The sequence below is a fragment of the Nerophis ophidion genome, linkage group LG08 (assembly GCF_033978795.1).
Source record: "Nerophis ophidion isolate RoL-2023_Sa linkage group LG08, RoL_Noph_v1.0, whole genome shotgun sequence".
Classification (NCBI taxonomy): Eukaryota; Metazoa; Chordata; class Actinopteri; order Syngnathiformes; family Syngnathidae; genus Nerophis; species Nerophis ophidion.
Window position 1 is genome coordinate 13,136,863 of NC_084618.1, and position 22,513 is coordinate 13,159,375.

At 34.4% G+C, this 22,513-nt stretch overlaps 2 protein-coding genes across 4 annotated transcripts in view; one reads left to right on the forward strand and one right to left on the reverse strand.

The window, feature by feature from the left end:
- Window positions 1-22,513, forward strand: part of nat9 (N-acetyltransferase 9 (GCN5-related, putative)) — a 94,913-nt gene that overhangs the window by 12,181 nt on the left and 60,219 nt on the right. Inside the window, exons 5-7 of one of the 3 annotated variants that reach the window (XM_061907724.1) lie at window positions 1,068-1,162; window positions 4,124-4,298; window positions 4,713-5,225. In XM_061907724.1, the coding sequence (XP_061763708.1) occupies window positions 1,068-1,162; window positions 4,124-4,276 (248 nt within the window). In that variant the 3' untranslated portion in view covers window positions 4,277-4,298; window positions 4,713-5,225. Of the gene's footprint in view, window positions 1-1,067; window positions 1,163-4,123; window positions 5,226-22,513 lie in introns of those variants that run through there. The other 2 variants (XM_061907725.1, XM_061907722.1) reach the window with 2 other exon arrangements.
- Window positions 4,322-20,635, reverse strand: lrrc59 (leucine rich repeat containing 59). The gene is made up of 9 exons (XM_061907721.1): window positions 20,564-20,635; window positions 20,468-20,532; window positions 20,296-20,405; window positions 20,111-20,170; window positions 11,914-12,072; window positions 11,723-11,827; window positions 11,577-11,649; window positions 8,229-8,426; window positions 4,322-4,893 (listed from the first exon to the last, which is right to left on the reverse strand). The coding sequence occupies exons 3-9, from the start codon at window positions 20,395-20,397 to the stop codon at window positions 4,613-4,615; spliced, it is 978 nt and encodes a 325-aa protein (XP_061763705.1). The 5' UTR covers window positions 20,398-20,405; window positions 20,468-20,532; window positions 20,564-20,635; the 3' UTR covers window positions 4,322-4,612.

Genomic DNA, 22,513 nt, shown 5'->3' on the forward strand with positions numbered 1-22,513 from the left:
TGTCAAGTTTGGTGAGTTTAGAAGCATTTTAAGGGGGTCAAATAACAGCTCAAAAAGGCAAAAATGACATTTTTTAGGAGACTTTGCACAGGGGTTCTTTGAAGGCGTGTAAAATCAAAACCTGAGAACTTATCAAAACTCTGTTCGATACTTTTAATCAAAAGGGTTCAATCTCTCTCCTGTGCGAGTTTGAAGCCAAAACAACAAACGCACTCATAGGAGATAATGTTTGAAGAAAGGTGACTGGTTTTTACAAAACTTTTGTTTTGAAGGGGGGATTGCAAACTTCCTGTTGATTTTTGTTGGGGGTTGTCAATCTATGAAATGTAGGTCTAAGCGAGACCTACATAGAGGTTTTTGTTTCATGTCTCTCCGACATTCTTACCGGAAGTTACAAGCAATTGTGTCTGTGTTTTCTTCCTAGGAGCAGTTTTTTCAGTGTTTTATTCAAAAATAGCGCTAGAGCGCAATTTTGAGTTTTGGGGTTTGTTTTTTTCATTAGATCGCAATATTTGCCAGTCCTTATGTGTGCGCCAAGTTTGGTGACTTTTGAAACATTTTAACGGGGTCAAATTACAACGCAAAGAGGCCAAAATTGCATTTTTTGCGAAAATTTTATTTTGAAGGGGTTTTTGCCAACTTCCTGTAGATTTTTGCTGAAAGAGGTGAGTGTATGAAAATTGGGTCTAAGTCAGACCCACATAGGAGTTTTTGTTTCATGCCGCTATGACATTCCTAACAGAAGTTACATGCAGTTTTGTCTGTAATTTTTTCCTAGGGGGCGCTAGAGCGTAATTTTCATTTTGGGGGATTGGTTGCTTAATATGTTGGGAAGGTTTGCTATACCGACGTGTGTGTCAAATTTGGTGAGTTTCGAAGCATGTTAAGGGGGTCAAATTACAGCGCGTAGGTGCGGAATTATAATAAAACACAGCAGTTTCAATAGGGTCCTTGGCCCATGGCAAATGACTCCACCAAGGACCCTAATAAAAGAGGGCACCTTAAAAAAACTAAAATGTGTAGTGAGGAATCATGGCGTGACTGAAGAGCACCTTCTCCTCCCACAGGGGTCGCCAAACTCAACATCCACAAGTTTCAAGTGAAAATCGGCCTGAACAACGAGGTCAGCATCGCCATGTTCAAGAAACTGCACTTCCAGCAGGTGAGAATAATACACAAAGTCATCATCTACACCTCCTTCTACATACTTTACTAGATTTTTAAGTACTTTTGTTGATGTATGCGTATTCTAAAATGTTTTCATAATGTGACTATAGAATAGAAATGATAAAAATGAACATTTAGTAAGGGTGTGCAAATGAATCGGTACAAATTTAAAACATTCCGTCTATTTAAATCAGGAAATGAGTACACATGCTGTACAATTCCATGTGTCATTTTCTGTGGATCCATGTTTTTTTACACTTTGTTTTTATTTATTCTTTTATCGATGCATAAGAACATAGAGAAGGGAGCTTTTTTTAATAATTTTTTTTGTGTTCTGCCTAACATTTGATACTCTTTTTACACTTTTTGTTTATTTTTTTATCGATGCATAAGAATATACAGAAGGGAGCTTTTTTATAAAAAAGTGTTGTTCTACCTAAGATTTAATACTTTTGTTTTTTACACTTTTTTATTTATTTATTCTTTTATCGATGCATAAGAATATAGAGAAGGGAGCTTTTTTTAATAATTTTTTTTGTGGTCTGCCTAACATTAAATTTTTTTTTACACTTTTTTTATTCTTTTATCGATGCATAAGAATATAGAGAAGCTTTTTTTTTATAATTTTTTTGTGTTCGGCCTAACATTTAATACTCTTTCTTTTTTTACACTTTTTATTTATTCTTTTATCGATGCATAAGAATATAGAGAAGGGAGCTTTTTATAATTTTTTGTGTTCTGCCTAACATTTAATACTTTTATTTAATACTTTTTAAATTTATTATTTTATCGATGATTAAGAATAAAGAGAAGGGAGCTTTTTTTATGACATTTTTTGTGTTCTACCTAACATTTAATACTTTTTTTTTCACTTTTTATTTATTCTTTTATCGATGCATAAGAATATAGAGAAGGGAGCTTTTTTTATAAAATTTTTTGTGTTCTGCCTAACATTTAATACTTATTTTTCTTTACACTGTTTTTATTTTTATTTTGTATCAATGCATAAGAATATAGAGAAGCGAGCTTTTTTTATTACATTTTTTTGTGTTGTGCCTAACATTTAATTCTCTTTTTTTTTTAACGCTTTTTTTATTCTTTTATCGATGCATAAGAATATAGAGAAGGGAACTTTTTTTTTATTATTTTTGTGTTTTACATAACATTTAATATTTTTTTTTTAACACCTTTTTTTATTGATTCTTTTATCGGTGCATAAGAATATAGAGAAGGGAGCTTTTTTTCATAAAATTTTTTGTGTTGTGCCTAACATTTAATTCTTTTTTTTTTTACGCTTTTTTTATTCTTTTATCGATGCATAAGAATATAGAGAAGTAGCTTTTTTATGAATTTTGTTGTGTTCTACCTAACATTTAATACTTCTTTTACTTTACACTGTTTTTATTTTTTATCGATGCATAAGAATATAGAAAAGGGAGCTTTTTTATTATTATTTTTGTTTTCTACCTAACATTTAATGCTTTTTTTTTAAAAGTTTTTTTTATTTAATCTTTTATCGATGCATAAGAATATAGAGGAGTAGCTTTTTTATGAATTTTGTTGTTTTCTACCTAACATTTAATACTTATTTTTTTAAACTTTTTTTATTTAATCTTTTATCGATGCATAAAGAATATAGAGAAGATAACTTTTTTTAATTATTTTTGTGAACTAACATTTAATACATTTTTTAACACCTTTTTAATTTATTCTTTTATCGATGCATAAGTATATAGAAAAGGGAGATTTTTTTATTATTATTTTTGTTTTCTACCTAACATTTAATACTTTTTTTTTTAAAGTTTTTTTAATTTAATCTTTTATCGATGCATAAGAACATAGAGAAGATAACTTTTTTTTATTATTTTTGTGTTCTACCTAACATTTAATACATTTTTTTTTAACACTTTTTTAATTTATTCTTTTATCGATGCATAAGAATATAGAGAAAGGAGCTATTTCATAAAAAAAATGTGTGTTCTGCCTAAAATTTAATACTTCTTTTATTTTATTTGTTCTGTTATTGATGCAGAAGAATATAGAGAAGGGAGCTTTTTTTTATACAAAAAAAAATTGTGTTCTACCTAACATTTAATACTTATTTTTTTTTACACTTTTTTAATTTATTTATTCTTATATGGATGCATAAAAACATAAGAGAAGGGAACTTTTTATTTTATAACATTTTTAGTCTTCTACATAACATTTAGTTTGTTTTTTACACTTTTATTTTTCGTTTATTCTTTCATCGATGGGGAGCTTTTATATTAAATTTTTTTCTGTTCTACCTAACATTTAACACTTTTTTTAAAAATCATTTTTTTATTTATTATTTTATTGATGCATGAGAATATAGAGAAGAATGCTTTTGTATACATTTTTTAGTGTTCTGCCTAACATTTAGTACTTTTTTTAGTTTATTCTTTTAATATAACACTCACTGTAATTATTTCTAAAAAAAAATAAAAATAAATAAAGGGAGGGTGCAATATTAATTATCCTCTTAAGGCCCAAGCTGTTTGTTTACATACTTTTTTTTAATTTTATTTTATTTCTCTTTGCTTTTTGGGCTTATTGGACCCTAATTAGAATAAAAACTAAGCATCATATTTTGATACGATGCACTCAGTCCATAAGTACACAAACGTGTACTTCATGTTTAGCGACATGCTAATTCTTATTTTTACACTTTTTTTCCCCCCCCAAATTCCATTGTATGTTATACTCTTCTGACACCACCAGATGGCAGTATAAGTGTCCACATACATGGCCATAAGACCCCAATTCAGTAGTAAAAGGTGCTGTCCACACATGTGGCCACTAGGCCTATAGACGTTTTTAAAGGAGAAAATATAGCATTAAAGTATTAAAAAAATACATTTTCAAAAATATCTCAGAGATAGATTTAGTGTTTCATCAAATGTGACAAAGTGAAACAAGATGTGGACTCTGGCAGGTGTCGGTGTGTCGGGTGTTCAAGGAGGCCACCTTGGAGATGACGATGGACGAGCGTGTGCGGAGCAGCCTGCTCCAGCGCACCGTCCACATGAGGGAGCGGGACTACGCGCTGAGCCGCAGCGGCAGACAGGAAGTGACGTCGCAGGATTGAAGAAAAAGCCGGCGAGGAGGAAGTGAGTGAGACAAAACACATTAGTTTGGTTTTCCTTGAAGCCAAGCATTAGCAACTTCGACCACTTTTATTGATGCATGAAGTCATCACGTTACGATTAGCATTCAGAATGTTTTTTTTTTTAATCACCCTTCTTGAGAACATCGGAGGACGCCATGAGCCGGGTTTTAAGACGACAAAAGACGCGTTCAAAAAAACCGTGCGCTTGTACGAAGAGCGACAACAATTCCATAGGAATTTAAGCTGATCTTGCACACTTTCGTGCCGCGCGCATGAGAAGCAGCGTTTTGATCAGAGGATCGCTTTCAAGCGCGTTTAGCTTTTGGACGCTGGCGCGGATTCCAGGAAGTCCTTGGCCGCGGCGGACAGGTCGTAGAGGAGCTCTCTGACCACGCCCTCCTTCTCCCGGGCCCAGGCCAGACCCCGGTCCACGGCGGCGTTGACCGGCACGCAGGCGTCGCCCTGGCGCAGCTCCGTCAGCTGACAGGCGGCGGCGGCGGCGGCCAGTCCGAGCAGCAGCAGCAGGAGGAGCTTGAAGACCACGCCCAGGACTGTTGGCCGGGGTTTGGACGCCGCTTGTGCCGCCGTCTTTTTGTCTGGAGAAGAACGTGGACGAATCATCAGCCTTTTTTTGGGGATTGTTGTTCATTCTGGCAGCATTTTTTTTTTCTTCCAGTTGCACCAAAATTTATGTTTATTTATCTTCAATAACATCGGATCAATTTCTGGTTTTATGAATTTGTTATTGTTTCTAAATGTTCCTTGTAACTTTTACCTCAAAGTACAGGATTTCAACCAAAAATGGGAAAATTCGATATTGATGTTTTACTCTTTTTATACTACACGGCAGGGTTGTCTTGATACCGCTACCAAAATGTACCTCCTTTTCAAATTTGTAAGAAATAAAAAAAAAAAGTTCAATGCTCAATTATTTTTTTTTTTTATCCTCCATTGTTTTCTTTTGGTTAAAATGGCTGTTAAGGCTGTAGCATTGTATTGGAACAAGCTTGCTCTTGTTATTTGGCATATTTGAAATAAAAATATATCAATCAATCAAAAAAAAACAAGTAATTCTATCTTTTTCTAATAGGGGACCACAAAAAATGGCATTATTTTAACAACAAAAAAAATCTTAGTGTGCATTAAACATGTTTGTTATTGCAATTTAGTCCTTAAATAATAGTGAACATACTAGACAAGCAAAAAGTGTCAACATCTATGAATTTTAGGTTTTAATCATGAAAAGGAGCTAAAATATAATGTTAGCATGCTAATATTAGCCCTAATAACAGTAGAAACACGTTAGCGTACTTCTAAGACAGCAAAAAGTGGCAAAATCTATGAATTTTACGTTTTAATCATCGAAAGGAGCTAAAATGTAGCAAGATAATGTTAGCCCTAATAACAGTGGAAAAGTTAGCGTACTTCCAAGATAGCAAAAGTGTCAAAATCTATGAATTTTAGGTTTTAATCATCAAAAGGAGCTAAAATGCTAGCATATAATGTTAGCATGCTAATGTTAGCCCTAATAACAGTGGAAAAGTTAGCGTACTTCCAAGACAGCAAAAAGTGTCAAAATCCATTAATTTTAGGTTTTAATGGAATGTTAGCATGGTAACGTTAGCTCTAATAGAGGATAAGTTAGCGTACTTCAAAGACGGAAAAAATCTATGAATTTTAGTTAGTTTTTAATCATCAAAAGGAGCTACAATGCTAGCATGCTAATGTTAGCCCTTATAACAGTGTAAAAATGTTTGCGTACTTTTAAGACGGCAAAAAGTGTCAAAATCCATTAATTTAAGGTTTTAATCATCAAAAGGAGCTAAAATGGTAACATGGAATGTTAGCATGCTAACGTTAGCTCTAATAGGAGGATAAGTTAGCGTACTTAAAAGACGGAAAAAAGTGTAAAAATCTATGAATTTTAGTTTTTAATCATCAAAAGGAGCTACAACGCTAGCATGCTAATGTTAACCCTTATAACTGTGTAAAAATGTTTGCGTACTTCTAAGACGGCATAAAGTGTAAAAATCTATGAATTTTGGGTTTAATCATCAAAAGGAGCTAATATGGTAACATGGGATGTTAGCATGCTAATGTTAGCCCTAATAACGGTGGAAAAGTTTGCGTACTTCTAAGACGGCAAAAATGTAAAAATCTATTAATTTTAGGTTTTAATAATCGAAAGGAGCTAAAATACAATGTTAGCATGCTAATGTTAGCCCTAATAACAGTGGAAAAGTTAGCGTACTTCAAAGATGGAAAAAAGCGTAAATTTATGAATTTTAGGTTTTAATCATCAAAAGGAGCTAAAATGGTAACATGGAATGTTAGCATGCCAATGTTAGCCCTAATAACAGTGGAAATGTTTGCGTACTTCTAAGACGGCAAAAAGTGTCAAAATCTATGAATTTCACGTTTTAATCCTCGAAAGCAGCTAAAATGTTAGCATGCTAATGTTAGCCCTAATAACATTGGATAAGTTTGCATACTTCTGAGACGGCAAAAAGTGTCAAAATCTATGAATTTTAAGTTTTAATCATCGAAAGGAGCTAAAATATAATGTTAATAGGGCTAACATTAGCATGCTAACAGTGGAAAAGTTAGCATACTTCCAAGACGGCAAAAAGTGTCAAAATCTATGAGATTATGTTTTAATCGTCAAAAGGAGCTGAAATGGTAACATGGAATGTTAGCATTAATAACAGTGGAAAAGTTAACGTACTTCAAAGATGGAAAAAAGTGTCAAAATTTATGAATTTTAGGTTTTAATCATCAAAAGGAGCTAAAATGGTAACGTGGAATGTTAGCATGCTACTTTATTGGAACTCTCCTGAAGGAATCAATAAATTACTATCTATCTATCTATGTTAGCCCTAATAACAGTGGAATAATGTTTGCGTACTTCTAAGACGAAAAAAGTGTCAAAATCTATGAATTTTAGTTTTTAATCATCAAAAGGAGCTAAAATGCTAGCATGCTAATGTTTGCCCTAACAACAGTGGAAAAGTTTGTGTACTTCTGAGACGGCAAAAAGTGTCAAAATCTATGAATTTTAGGTTTTAATCATCGAAAGGAGTTAAAATATAATGTTAGCATGCTATATGTTAGCCCTAATAACAGTGGAAAAGTTAGCGTACTTCTAAGATGGAAAAAAGTGTCAAAATTTATGAATTTTAGGTTTTAATCATCAAAAGGAGCTAAAATCTTAGCATGCTAATGTTATCCCAAATAACAGTGGAAAAAATGTTTGCGTACTTCAAAGACGAAAAAAGTGTCAAAATCTATGAATTTTAGTTTTTAATCATCCAAAGGAGCGAAAATGCTAGCATGGTAATGTTAGCCCTAATAACAGTGGAAAAGTTTGTGTATTTCTAAGATGGTAAAAAAGTGTCAAAATCTTTGATTTTAGGTTCAAATTACTACTTTTAGTGCTGACGTATTTATTTTTTGTTTATTTAATTGATACTACTTTGTTTTTTTTGGGGGGGGGGTGTGGTTGGGATATAAACAAAAATATTTTGACATTTAGGGCAGACAACAGATAAATGATGTATGTGAATATCATCTAATGGATAGAAATATCTGATGCTGAATGTCAATAAAATGAAAAAAAAATAATTTATCTTCAAGACACTTAAAAAAAATGAATGTCTTCATTCTTTACATTTCTGGCAGTAAAAAAATAAAATTTCATATATTTTGAATTGTAATATGTAAAAATGCAACAAATAAACGTTCTAAGACATTGTTCTGTTAAAAGTTTGCTGGATTTATGATTTCCATCAAATGATACACTAAAAAATGAGAATATTTAAGAATAAAAAAGGCAGTTTACTGTACAAAAAAACTGTGGTTCCGATTTTCCATTTGTGGTGAATGCTGTAAAAAGACCTTTAAGTGAATAATAAATAATAATCAAACAACTCACCTGACGCCTGGCCGTTCTTCTTCTTGCTCTTCTTCTCCTCGATCCTCTTCCTCTGCTGCTCCTGAGCGGCGGCGGCGGCCACCTGAGCTTTGTACTCCTTCCTCCTCTTCTCCTTCTCCTCCGCCTTCTCCCGCTTGCGAGCCTCTTTCTCCCGAGCCTCGCGCTCCCTCTGCTTGGCCTCCTTCTTCTTCTCCAGCTCTGAGGACGTCGCCAGAAAGCAGAAACACTGAGGACTTCAACACCAACAGCATTTAAACACGCCCCCTAGTGGCTGAGGGTCGTCTACTACTTTGGCTCTACTGTATATAATAGTCCTCCCACGCCATATTGCGCTTTAAAGTTTGCAGATTTACTCTATGCTATTAAAACATATATCAGCGTTAATTAAGCATTTCCAGGCATAAAGACATGCTAATTGAATAAAAAATATCAACACAGCAGCATTAACCAGTAGATCTATATATATATATATATATATATATATATATATATATAGAGAGAGAGAGAGAGAGATCAGTGGCCACGATACTGAACACTGCATTTTGATTGGTTTGGTTTGCTAAAATGTTAGCATGCTAATGCTAGCATGCTAACATTAGCACTGATCTATATATATATATATATATATATATATATATATATATATTTATATATCAGTGGCCACGATACTGAACACTGCGTTTTGATTGGTTTGGTTTGCTAAAATGTTAGCATGCTAATGCTAGCATGCTAACATTAGCACTGATCTATATATATATATATATATATATATATATATATATATATATATATAGATCAGTGGCCACGATACTGAACACTGCGTTTTGATTGGTTTGGTTTGCTAAAATGTTAGCATGCTAATGCTAGCATGCTAACATTAGCACTGATCGATCTCTATATATATATATATATATATATATATAGATCAGTGGCCACGATACTGAACACTGCGTTTTGATTGGATTGGTTTGCTAAAATGTTAGCATGCTAATGCTAGCATGCTAACATTAGCACTGATCTATATATATATATATATATATATATATATATATATATATATATAGATCAGTGGCCACGATACTGAACACTGCGTTTTGATTGGTTATATAATTTAGGAAGCAACCTAAATTTCGTTGGACCTGTACATGCACAATGACAATAAAGATCATTCATTCATAAACATAAATATACACACACATACATATATAAACAATATATACATATACATACACACATATATATATATACTGTATATAAACAATATATATATATATATATACATATATACATACACACACATATATATATACACATACATACACATATATACACATATATATATACATATACACAATACATACATACATTTATACATATATATGTGTGTATATATACATATTTACACACATATATATGTGTGTGTGTATATATATATATATACATACACATATACATATGTATTCGTATATACATAAATATACATATATATGTGTGTATATACGCTAGAGATGCGCGGATAGGCAATTATATCATCCGCATCACCAAAATTGTCATCCACCCGCCTTCCACCCGAACCAACAATATATAAAAAAAACGCCCGCTGAATTACATCAGAGGTTGGCCACCTTTACCACTCACAGAGTTCGGGGTGTATAAATAGTCAGGAAGTGTCATGGATATAAAGGATTCTGGGTATTTGTTGTGTTGCGTTTATGTTGTGTTACTGGGATGTTCTCCCCAATTGTGTTTGTCGTTCTTAATTGGTGTGGCTTCACAGCGTGGCGCATATTACTCCATCCATCCATTTCCTACCGCTTATTCCCTTTCGGGGTCGCGGGGGGCGCTGGCGCCTATCTCAGCTACAATCGGGCGGAAGGCGGGGTACACCCTGGACAAGTCGCCACCTCATCGCAGGGCCAACACAGATAGACAGACAACATTCACACTCACATTCACACACTAGGGCCAATTTTAGTGTTGCCAATTACTAAGAGTGTTAAAGTTGTTTATATCACAACCATTATTGTACTCTGCCACCCAGTATGCCTTGCAGTCGTGTGCGTGTTGCTGCGGAAACCACACACAACATGATGCTGGACTGACAAGCAGATTGTGTATGTTGTAGAAGGCGACAAAGTCAACGACTTCATAGCACGTCCTAATATTTAATATCTGGGTGACTGCCGGCAGTCATTCTAGAGAATAATAGCGTCTCCTATTGTCTTCTTCGCTTTACGACACGGGTCTTAAACGGCTCTTTGAATGGCAAAGGATACCGATCCCAGAACCATGTATATCAAATATTACCGGATGGTTCAAACGCCACCCGCCCGAATCTAATTAAAATCAATTTTTTCGTCATGTCAACCGCCCGACCCGCGGTTTACCCGCAGGTACTCCACAGATGAGACCGCAAACCGCGCATCTCTAATATACACACATATGTATATATAGATTTTTAGGGTCCTTGGCCCATGGCAAAGGACTTATTCCGCACCTACGCGCTGTAATTTGACCCCCTTAACATGCTTCAAAACTCACCAAATTTGACACACACGTCGGTATAGCAAACCTTCCCAACATATTAAGCAACCAATCCCCCAAAATGAAAATTGCGCTCTAGCGCCCCCTAGGAAATAATTACAGACAAAACTGCATGTAACTTCTGTTAAGAATGTCATGGCGACATGAAACAAAAACTCCTATGTAGGTCTGACTTAGACCCAATTTTCATACACTCACTTCTTTCAGCAAAAATCTACAAGAAGTTGGCAAAAACCCCTTCAAAATAAAATTTTACGCGCCTTCAAAGAACCCCTGTGCAAAGTCTCCTAAAAAATGTCATTTTTGCCTCTTTGAGCTGTTATTTGACCCCCTTAAAATGCTTCTAAACTCACCAAACTTGACACACACATCAGGTCTGGCAAAAATTGCGATCTGATGAAAAAACCTAACCTCAAAACTCAAAATTGCGCTATACCGCCACCCTAGGAATACAACACGGACAAACTGCTCCTAGGAAGAAAACACATACAAAACTGCTTGTAACTTCCGGTAGGACTGTCAGAGAGACATGAAACAAAAACACTATGTAGGTCTCACTTAGACCTACATTTTAATAATTAACATACTTTAGCAAAAATCATCAGGAAGTTTGATATTTTCACTTCAATACAACAACTGCATTACTTTCACAATGCATTAGATTCTCAAAATAGTGGCTCCAAGGCGTCTTCTAACGCTTATCCGGCCGTGGGTCTCGGGGGCAGCAGCCAAAGGCGGACCCGACCAACGCTGCTTGCAGCTTTCATTTTTTTTGTACCCATATCTCAATGCACTGATCCTGACCTTTTTCCCTCAAAAGACGTTTCTCCCGTGCGAGGTCAGCCTCCTCCTGAAGTGTTTGCATGTGTTTTAGAACCTGCAAGACAAAGAAAAAGTTACTTCTAGTTGCTAATGATCCACGTCCTTTTGTTCCGCTTTATTTTTCTGACCCAGCCGGCGCATTGTTTGCACTGCTTCTCGTCCAGACAATCCCCCGCCGCTTTAGCCAGGTTGACCTCCAGCGGGTTGTCCTTCAGATCCAACCACTTCAGACTCTTTTAGGAGCAAAACAAAGAAAAAAGGGAGCATCAACAATATGGTCGCTCAATAAAAGAAATAGCTGAATAGTAGGGGTACCGACCCGCAGCTTAGAGAAGCTGACGGGCAGCACGCTCAGCTTGTTGTTGTACAAGTCCAGGTGCTGGAGATTGACCAGGCTGCCCAGGTCATCTGGCAAACAGGTCAGCTGGTTTTTACTCAGGTCCACTTTCACCAAGTGGGTCAGGTTGCAGAACTCTGGCTGCCAAGAAAGACCACAACACTGCATGTACAGATCACTGATGCATACACATATACACATATATATATATATATATATATATATATATATTAGGGGTGTGGAAAAAAATCAATTCGAATACGAATCGAATTGTTTACGTTGTGCGATTCAGAATCAATTGTCATTTAAAAAAAATCGATTGTATTTTAGTTTTTTCAATCCAACAAAGCAATACCATAACAATGCAATCCAATTCCAAAACCAAACCTGACCCAGCAACACTCAGAACTGCAATAAACAGAGCAATTGAGAGGAGACACAAACACCACACAGAACAAACCAAAAGTAGTGAAACAAAAATGAATATTATCAACAACAGTATCAATATTAGTTATAATTTCAGCATAGCAGTGATTAAAAATCCCTCACTGACATTATCATTAGACATTTATACAATTAATAAAAAAGAATAGTTCGCATGGCATCTCATAAGTTGACAACAATGTTTTCACAAAGATAAAATAAGTCATATTTTTGGTTCGTTTAATTGTTCAAACAAATTTACATTATTGCAATCAGTTGATAAAACATTGTCCTTTACAATTATAAAAGCTTTTTTTTTTTTAAATATCTACTATTCTGCTAGCATGTCAGCAGACTGGGGTAGATCCTGCTGAAATCCTATGTATTGAACGAATACAGAATCGTTTTGAATCGGAAAAATATAGTTTTTGAATCGAGGAATCGAATCGAATCGAAAAAATTGATATATTATCGAATCGTGAACCCAAGAATCGATATTGAATCGAATCGTGGGACACCCAAACATTCACAGCCCTAATATATACATATATTTTCTGTTTAAGTATTTTTAGGAAAAAAAAATATGATAGGAAATAATAATAACATTGTTGCACATTCTAAAAATAAATTGTATTAGGTTTAAAGTTGTTGTTTTTCCCTGTGTGAAGGTCTTTGTCAGGGAATGTTAGGCTTTTAGCCCATTCAAATTACTTTATATAGAATAATGAAGAACAATGATAGGAAAATAAGATAGGGGGTAAACAACATTACTTTCCAAAATACAATATATGTATTTTTTTCCTTCTTTATTTGCTAATCAGAAAAAGTACTGTAGGCATGTCATTTCTCTGAAAGTGTGGAAAAACGATGATTGAAAATAGTGAAGATAATATTTAGAATTATTTATTTTATTTCTCTGCGATGAGGGGGCGACTTGTCCGGGGTGTACCCCACCTTCAGCCCGATTGTAGATGAGATAGGCACCAGCGACCCCAAAGGGAATAAGCAGTAGAAAATTGATGGATGTGTGTGTATATATATATATATATATATATATATATATATATATATATATATGTATACACATGTTTTCATCAAAAAAATTTAGCGTTTTTGTGACTAAATACAGTATTTGTTGTTTGTTTGCTGTTTATGTTAAATTTAGTGTTTTCATGGCAAGACAGTTCTTTCTTGACAAAGTGATATGACAAAATACAATGTTTTTGTGGTAATAATACATATTTTCATCAGACAATGTAGCGTTTTTGTGACATTTGTTGTTTTTTTATTCATGTTAAATTTTGTGTTTTCATGGCAAGACTGTGCTTTGTTGTCAAAGTGATACGACAAAATAGAATGGTTTTGTTGTAAATTGTGTTTTCATCAAAGATTATAGCATTTTTGTGGCTAAATATAGTGTTGGTGACATTAATTGGGGAATTTTTATGCCGAATTGTGTTTTTATGACATGATTTATGAAATAAAAAAGTTTTATGGTAATTTATGTTGTTTTCATCAAAGAATGTAGCGTTTTTGTGGCAATTGTTGTTTGGTATTCATGTTAAATTTAGTGTTTTCATGGCAAGACAGTTGTTGTTTTTTTGACAAAGTGTTACGACAAATTCCATTCAATTTTTACCGCTAGTACAATGGTTTCGTGCTAATATATTTAGTTTTTATCAAATAATTTAGTGTTTTTGTGGCAAAATGTAGTGTTTGTGGCATTTATTGTTTGTTATTAAATGTAGTGTTTTCATGGCAAGACAGTTCTTGACAAAGTGTTATGAGAAAATACAAGGTTTTTGTGCTAATATGTGTTGTTTTCATCAAATATGGGTTTTTTGTGGAAATATGTGTTTTCATCAAATAATGTAGTGCTTTTGTGGCTAAATATAGTGTTTGTGGCATAGCTCGGTTGGTGGAGTGGCCGTGCCAGCAACTTTAGGGTTGCAGGTTCCATTCCCACTTGTGCCATCCTAGTCACTGCCGTTGTGTCCTTGGGCAAGACACTTTACCCACCTGCTCCCAGTGCCACCCACACTGGTTTAAATGTAACTTAGATATTGGGTGTCACTATGTAAAGCGCTTTGAGTCACTTGAGAAAAGCGCTATATAAATATAATTCACTTCACAATTCACGAAACGGTGAAATGTTAAGCTTAATTGTGTAAAATGGTTTTGTGGTAATTTATGTTGTTTTCATCAAAGAATGTGGTGTTTGTGTGGCATTTGTTGTTTGTTTTTATGTTAAATTTAGTGTTTTCATGGCAAGGAAGTTCTTGACAAAGTTTTATGACAAAATACAATGGTTTTGTGTTAATATGTGTTGTTTTCATCAAATAATGTAGCATTTTTGTGGATAAATATAGTGTTTGTGGCATTTATTGTTTGTTAAATTTAGTGTTTTCATAGCAAGATTGTGCTTTGTTGACAAATAGTGTTATGACAAAATACAACAGTTTTGCTGGTAATATGTTTTTTTTTCATCAAACAATGTAGTGTTTCTCTGACTAAATATAGTGTTTGTTTGTTATTCCTGTTAAATTTAGTGTTTTCATGGCAAGACAGTTCTTTCTTGACAAAGTGTTATGACAAAATATAATGTTTTTTTAATGTTAATGTGTTTTTTTCATCAAATAATGTAAAGTTTTGGTGGCTGAATATAGTGTTTGTGGCATTTATTGTTTGTTATTCCTGTTAAATTTAGTGTTTTCATGGCAAGACTGCTTTGTTGACAAAGTGTTCTGACAGATTTTGTGGTAATATGTGTTGTTTTAATCAAATAATGTAGCGTTTTTGGGGCTAAATAAAGTGTTTTTGACATTAATTGGTTATTTTTTATGCTTAATTGTGTTTTCATTGCATGATGTATTAAGTAAAATGGTTTTGTGGTAATTTATGTTGTTTTCATCAAAGAATGTAGCGTTTTTGTGGCATTTGTTGTTTGTTATTCATGTTAAATTTAGTGTTTTCATGGCAAGATAGTTGTTTATTTGACAAAGTATTATGACAAAATATAATGGTTTTGTGCAAATATGTTTTTTTAATCAAAGAATGTAGCGTTTTTGTGACTAAATGTAGTGTTTGTTTGTTTATGTTAAATTTAGTGTTTTCATGGCAAGACAGTTCTTTCTTGACAAAGTGTTATGACAAAATACAATGGTTTTGTTCAAATATGTTTTTTTTAAATCAAAGAATGTAGCGTTTTTGTGGCTAAATGTAGTGTTTGTTTGTTTATGTTAAATTTAGTGTTTTCATGGCAAGACAGTTCTTTCTTGACAAAGTGTTATGACAAAATACAATGGTTTTGCTAGTAATATGTGGCTTTTTCATCAAAGAATGTAGTGTTTCTGTGGCTGAATGTAGTGTTTGTGACATTAATTGGTGTTTGTTGAATTTAGTGTTTTCATGGCAAATAAAGTGATTTGACAAAATACAATGGTTTTGTGTTAATATGTGTTGTTTTCATCAAATGTAGCATTTTTGTGGATAAATATAGTGTTTGTGGCATTTATTGTTTGTTAAATTTAGTGTTTTCATAGCAAGACTGTGCTTTCTTGACAAATAATGTTATGACAAAATAAAAGTTTTGCTGGTAATATGTGGGTTTTTTTCATCAAAAAATGTAGTGTTTCTGTGACTAAATATAGTGTTTGTTATTCCTGTTAAATTTAGTGTTTTCATGGCAAGACAGTTCTTTCTTGACAAAGTGTTATGACAAAATATGTTTTTTTAATGTTAATGTGTTTTTTTCATCAAAGAATGTAAAGTTTTGGTGGCTGAATATAGTGTTTGTGGCATTTATTGTTTGTTATTCCTGTTAAATTTAGTGTTTTCATGGCAAGACTGCTTTGTTGACAAAGTGTTCTGACAGATTTTGTGGTAATATGTGTTGTTTTAATCAAATAATGTAGCGTTTTTGGGGCTAAATAAAGTGTTTTTGACATTAATTGGTTATTTTTTATGCCGAATTGTGTTTTTACGGCATGATGTATGAAATAAAATGGTTTTGTGGTAATTTATGTTGTTTTCATCAAAGAATGTAGCGTTTTTGTGACATTTGTTGTTTGTTATTCATGTTAAATTTAGTGTTTTCCTGGCAAGACAGTTCTTTATTTGACAAAGTATTATGACAAAATAGAATGGTTTTGTGCAAATATGTTTTTTTTTATCAAAGAATGTAGCGTTTTTGTGGCTAAATGTAGAGCTTTGTTTATGTTAAATTTAGTGTTTTCATGGCAAGACAGTTCTTTCTTGACAAAGTGTTATGACAAAATACAATGGTTTTGCTAGTAATATGTGGCTTTTTCATCAAAGAATGTAGTGTTTCTGTGGCTGAATGTAGTGTTTGTGACATTAATTGGTGTTTGTTGAATTTAGTGTTTTCATGGTAAATAAAGTGATTTGACAAAATACAATGGTTTTGTGGTAATATATGTTGTTTTCATCAAAGAATGTAGCGTTTTTGTGGCTAAATATAGTGTTTGTGGCATTTATTGGTGAATTTGTATGCCGAATTGTGTTTTTATGGCATGATGTATGAAATAAAATGGTTTTGTGGTAAATTATGTTGTTTTCATCAAAGAATGTAGCGTTTTTGTGGCAATTGTTGTTTGGTATTCATGTTAAATTTTGTGTTTTCATGGCAAGACTGTGCTTTGTGGACAAAGTGTTATGACAAAATACAAAGATTTTGTGGTAATATGTGTTGTTTTTATCAAAGAATACAGCATTTTGGTGGCTAAATATAGTGTTTGTGACATTAAAGGCCTACTGAAATGAGATGTTCTTATTTAAACGGGGATAGCAGGTCCATTCTATGTGTCATACTTGATCATTTCGCGATATTGCCATATTTTTGCTGAAAGGATTTAGTAGAGAACATCCACGATAAAGTCCGCAACTTTTGGTCGCTAATAAAAAAGCCTTGCCTGTACCGGAAGTAGCAGACGATGTGCGCGTGATGTCACGGGTTGTGGAGCTCCTCACATCTGAACATTGTTTACAATCATGGCCATCAGCAGCTAGAGCGATTCGGACCGAGAAAGCGATAATTTCCCCATTAATTTGAGCGAGGGTGAAAGATTCGTGGATGAGGAAAATGAGAGTGAAGGACTACAAAAAACAAAACAAAAAAAACTAGACGGCAGAACGATTCAGATGTTATTAGACAAATTTACTAGGATAATTCTGGAAAATCCCTTATCTGCTTATTGTGTTACTAGTGTTTTAGCGTTTTAGTGAAAGTCGGAGAGGTGTGGCCACGGATGTGGTGACCGCCAGTGTCTCTGAGGGAAGCCACGTTTCTCGACGAGGCGAAGCGAAGGCAGCCGTTGGGGCCGGGCTGAGATTTTTTTTCCCCGCTCCTCATCGGTGGAAGCATCCGACAGTCGGGGGCGGCTGTTGGGAGAAGGCAAGAGAGTCCACAGCTGTCTCTTTGACAGGTGCACGAGGAACGACGCAAGCTCTCCCGCTCATGTCCACGGTAAGAGGCGACTTATTATCACCATTTTCTCACCGAAACCTGCCGGTTGACATGCGGTAGGAAACCATGTTAGCTTGACCGCTCTGTTCCATAGTAAAGCTTCACCGTCATCTTTCGGGATTGTAAACAAGGAAACACCGGCTGTGTTTGTGTTGCTAAAGGCGGCCGCAATACACCGCTTCCCACCTACATCTTTCTTCTTTGACGTCTCCATTATTAATTGAACAAATTGCAAAAGATTTAGCAACCCAGATGTCGAGAATACTGTGGAATTATGCGATTAAAGCAGACTACTTATAGCTGGGATCGGGGCTGGAGCAAAATGTCCGCTACAATCCATGATGTCACGCGCACGCGTCATCATACCGCGACATTTTCAAAAGGATACTTTGCGCGAAATTTTAAATTGCAATTGCAATCGACATCCATTGCTTTCCTCCTCTCTAAGGTTCTCATAGTCATCATTGTCACCGACGTCCCACTGGGTCATTATTGTCACCAATGTCCCACTGGGTGTGAGTTTTCCTACCGAGGATGTCGTGGTGGTTTGTGCAGCCCTTTGAGACACTAGTGATTTAGGGCTATATAAGTAAACATTGATTGATTGATGAATTTAGTAAACCAAAAAGGCCGTATTGGCATGTGTTGCAATGTTAATATTTCATCATTGATATATAAACTATCAGACTGCGTGGTCAGTTGTAGTGGCTTTCAGTAGGCCTTTAATTGGTGATTTTTTTTTTATACTTAAATTGTGTTTTCATTGCATGTTGCATAAAGTAAAATTATTTTGTGGTAATTTATGTTGTTTTCAATGCAAATAATAGTGTTTCCCTGGCAAATGTAGCGTCTTCATGACAAAATGTACTGAGGTAATATATGGTTTGATATTTAGGGACCGAATGTCCCTTTAGGACAGATGACCCTATTGTATCTGTAAGGTTTTGTTATTATTATTCTTTATTATTATTATCATTCCGCCGCCTTTTCGAGCTGTAATTTGACCCCCTTAACATGCTTCAAAACTCACCAAATTTTACACACCTCACGACTGGCGAAAATTGCCATCTAATAAAAAACCAAACCCCAAATCTCAAAATTGCGCTCTAGCCCCCTAGGAAAAAACAGACAAAACTGCTTGTAACTTCCGTTAGGAATGTTGTAAAGACATGAAACAAAAACTTCTATGTAGGTCTGATTTAGACCTAGATTTCGTAATATAATATTCTTCAGCAAAAATCAACAGGAAGTTGGCAAAAACCCCTTCAAAACAAAATTTTCCTAAAAAAAATTCATTTTTGCCTCTTTGAGCTGTAATTTGACCCCCTTAAAATGCTTCAAAACTCACCAAACTGGACACACACATTAGGACTGCTGAACATTGCGATCTAATAGAAAAATCAAACCCCAAAACTCTAAACTGCGCTCTAGCGCCCCCTAGGAATAAAACAGAACTGCTCCTAGAAAGAAAACAGACAAAACTGCTTGTAACTTCCGGTAGGAATGTCGGAGAGACATGAAACAAAAACCTCTATGTAGGTCTCATTTAGACCTACATTTTAATAATCGACATCCTTCAGCAAAAACATCAGGAAGTTGGCAAAAACCCCTTCAAATCAAAATGTTCCTAAAAAAAATTCATTTTTGCCTCTTTGAGCTGTAATTTGACCCCCTTAAAATGCTTCAAAACTCACCAAACTGGACACACACATCAGGACTGGCGAAAATTACGATCTAATAGAAAAACTCTTAATTGCGCTCTAGCGCCCCCTCGGAATAAAACAGACAGAACTGCTCCTAGAAAGAAAACAGACAAAACTGCTTAAAACTTCTGGTAGGAATGTCGGAGAGACATTAAAACTAAAACCTCTATGTAGGTCTCACTTAGACCTACATTTTAATAATTGACATCCTTCAGCAAAAACCAACAGGAAGTTGGCAATTACCCCTTCAAAAAAAAGTTTTGTAAAAACCCGTCACCTTTTTTCAAACATTATGGGTGACAGAAAGAAGCACCAGTGTGACCCCAGGATGCAGGGAAGGTAGGTAATGTGCAGGTAAAGATATGTTGAATTGATAAAGGCAGGAAACACCAGCAAAAGTTGGTCCCGTCCATCGCTGCTTGCAGCTTTAATTATTTGTGTGTTTTCATAGCATGAATCATTTTTATTGGCAATAATTTGCATGACCACCAACTAAATTGCACAACATGAGCAATTCAAGTAAATGATTAATACAGAATAATAATAATAAAATGTCAGTTATACTTACAGGCAGAGATGTCAGGTTGTTGCAGGACAAGTCCAGAAAAGTAGCTTTGGGGAATGAAGCCTGTTGGCAGGAATCGAACATAAAACAGTGTTATAACAAGCCGAGTAATGCACTTTATCCATTTTCTACCGCTTGTCCCTTTTTATATGCTGCTACATTCTGGCAATATAGCTGAAGTGACTCACCAGCTCCTTGACGGGCACCTCGCTGAGGTTGCACAGACTTAAATCCATCTCCTTGTCGCTGATTTTGTCTTTTAAATGCAAGACTTTGCCGGCTTTACTCATCTTGTCTCCTGTGCAAAAGGAGACGAACTCTTGAAAGTCTGCTTTCAGATGACTTCCTCCACGCACTCACCTGTGTCGTGTTGGTGTCCTTAACGCGCGGATATGGCGTTGATGGAAGAGAATTGGATGTTTTGTTTTGTTTTTTTGTTCAAGAAAAGGCTGCTGGTTGGATATTTGGCTGCAACTCTGAACGAGAAATCCACGTCACTGATGAAAGCGTGGCGTGCGGGGGTTGGAGAGAGCAGCGCCCCCCGCAGTGCCGGCGGACGAACTGCACGCGAAACCACAACAAGCCATTTTGCAAAAAATAATCGATGGAAATATATTTTTTTAAATCCCTTATGAGACGGACAGGAAATATATTTAACTCCACCCAATATGACACATTATGCATCTTTTTTTTTTTTTTAAATGTTTTTAATATTTTATTTAACTCCCAGAGAAACGTTACACAGCTAAGTACAAGTTTTCTTAAAGACGTTCATGCTGCACTGGTAAAAAAAAAGAATACAAGTTAATATATATATATATATATATATATATATATATATATATATATATATATATGTGTGTGTGTGTGTGTGTATGTATGTATGTATGATGTATATAAGTGTATTTATACATGTATTTAAGTGTATATGTATATATATGTTTAGTATATATATGTATATGTATAGATATGTATTTGAATGTGTGTGTGTGTATGTATGTATATATATATACACACGTTTAGTATATATGTATGTGTGTATATATATATATGGTCTATATGTGTAAATGTATATATACATTTGTGTATATTTATGTATATACCGGTATATGTATATATGTATGTGTGTATATATGTATATATATGTGTATATATATGAGTGTGTATATGTGTATATATATGTATGTAGAAATATATGTACGTGTATATATATATATATATATATGTGCGTGTGTGTATGTATGTATGATGTATATAAGTGTATATATATGTATTTAAGTGTATATGTATATATATGTGTATATGTATATATATGTATAGATATGTATTTGAATGTGTGTGTGTATATGTATATATATATATATATACACTTGTTTAGTATATGTGTGTATATATATGGTATAATGTGTAAATGTATATATACATGTGTGTATATGTATATATATATATGTGTGTGTGTTTATATATATATATCTCCTGATGATTGAGGGAACCCCTCATGAAACAGTTCTGTAGAGATGAAGCAGTCTTGTGATTTTTTTCCCACACCTACATATTGCGCTCTACCACGGTATCGAGCACTATTCTCTGGATAATCCAATCAAGACATATATATATATATATGTAGATATATATATATATATATATATATATATATGTATGTATATTTATGTATATGTAAATACCGGTATATGTATATATGAGTGTGTATATGTGTGTATATATGTACGTATATATATATACTGTATGTATATATATATACGTACATATATATATATATACACAGTGGGGCAAAAAAGTATTTAGTCAGCCAGCGATTGTGCAAGTTCTCCCACTTAAAATGATGACAGAGGTCTGTAATTTTCATCATAGGTACACTTCAACTGTGAGAGACAGAATGTGAAAAAAAATTCCAAGAATTAACATTGTAGGAATTTTTAAGAATTTATTTGGTGGAAAATAAGTATTTGGTCAACTATTCAAAGCTCTCACTGATGGAAGGAGGTTTTGGCTCAAAATCTCAAGATACATGGCCCCATTCATTCTTCCCTTAACACGGATCAATCGTCCTGTCCCCTTAGCAAGAAAACAGCCCCAAAGCATGATGTTTCCACCCCCATGCTTCACAGTAGGTATGGTGTTCTTGGGATGCAACTCAGTATTCTTCTTCCTCCAAACACGACCAGTTGAGTTGATACCAAAATGGACGATACAGCAGAGGATTGGGAGAATGTCATGTGGTCAGATGAAAACAAAATAGAACTTTTGGGTATAAACTCAACTCGTGGTGTTTGGAGGAAGAAGAATACTGAGTTGCATCCCAAGAACACCACACCTACTGTGAAGCATGGGGGTGGAAACATCATGCTTTGGGGCTGTTTTTTCTGCTAAGGGGACAGGACGATT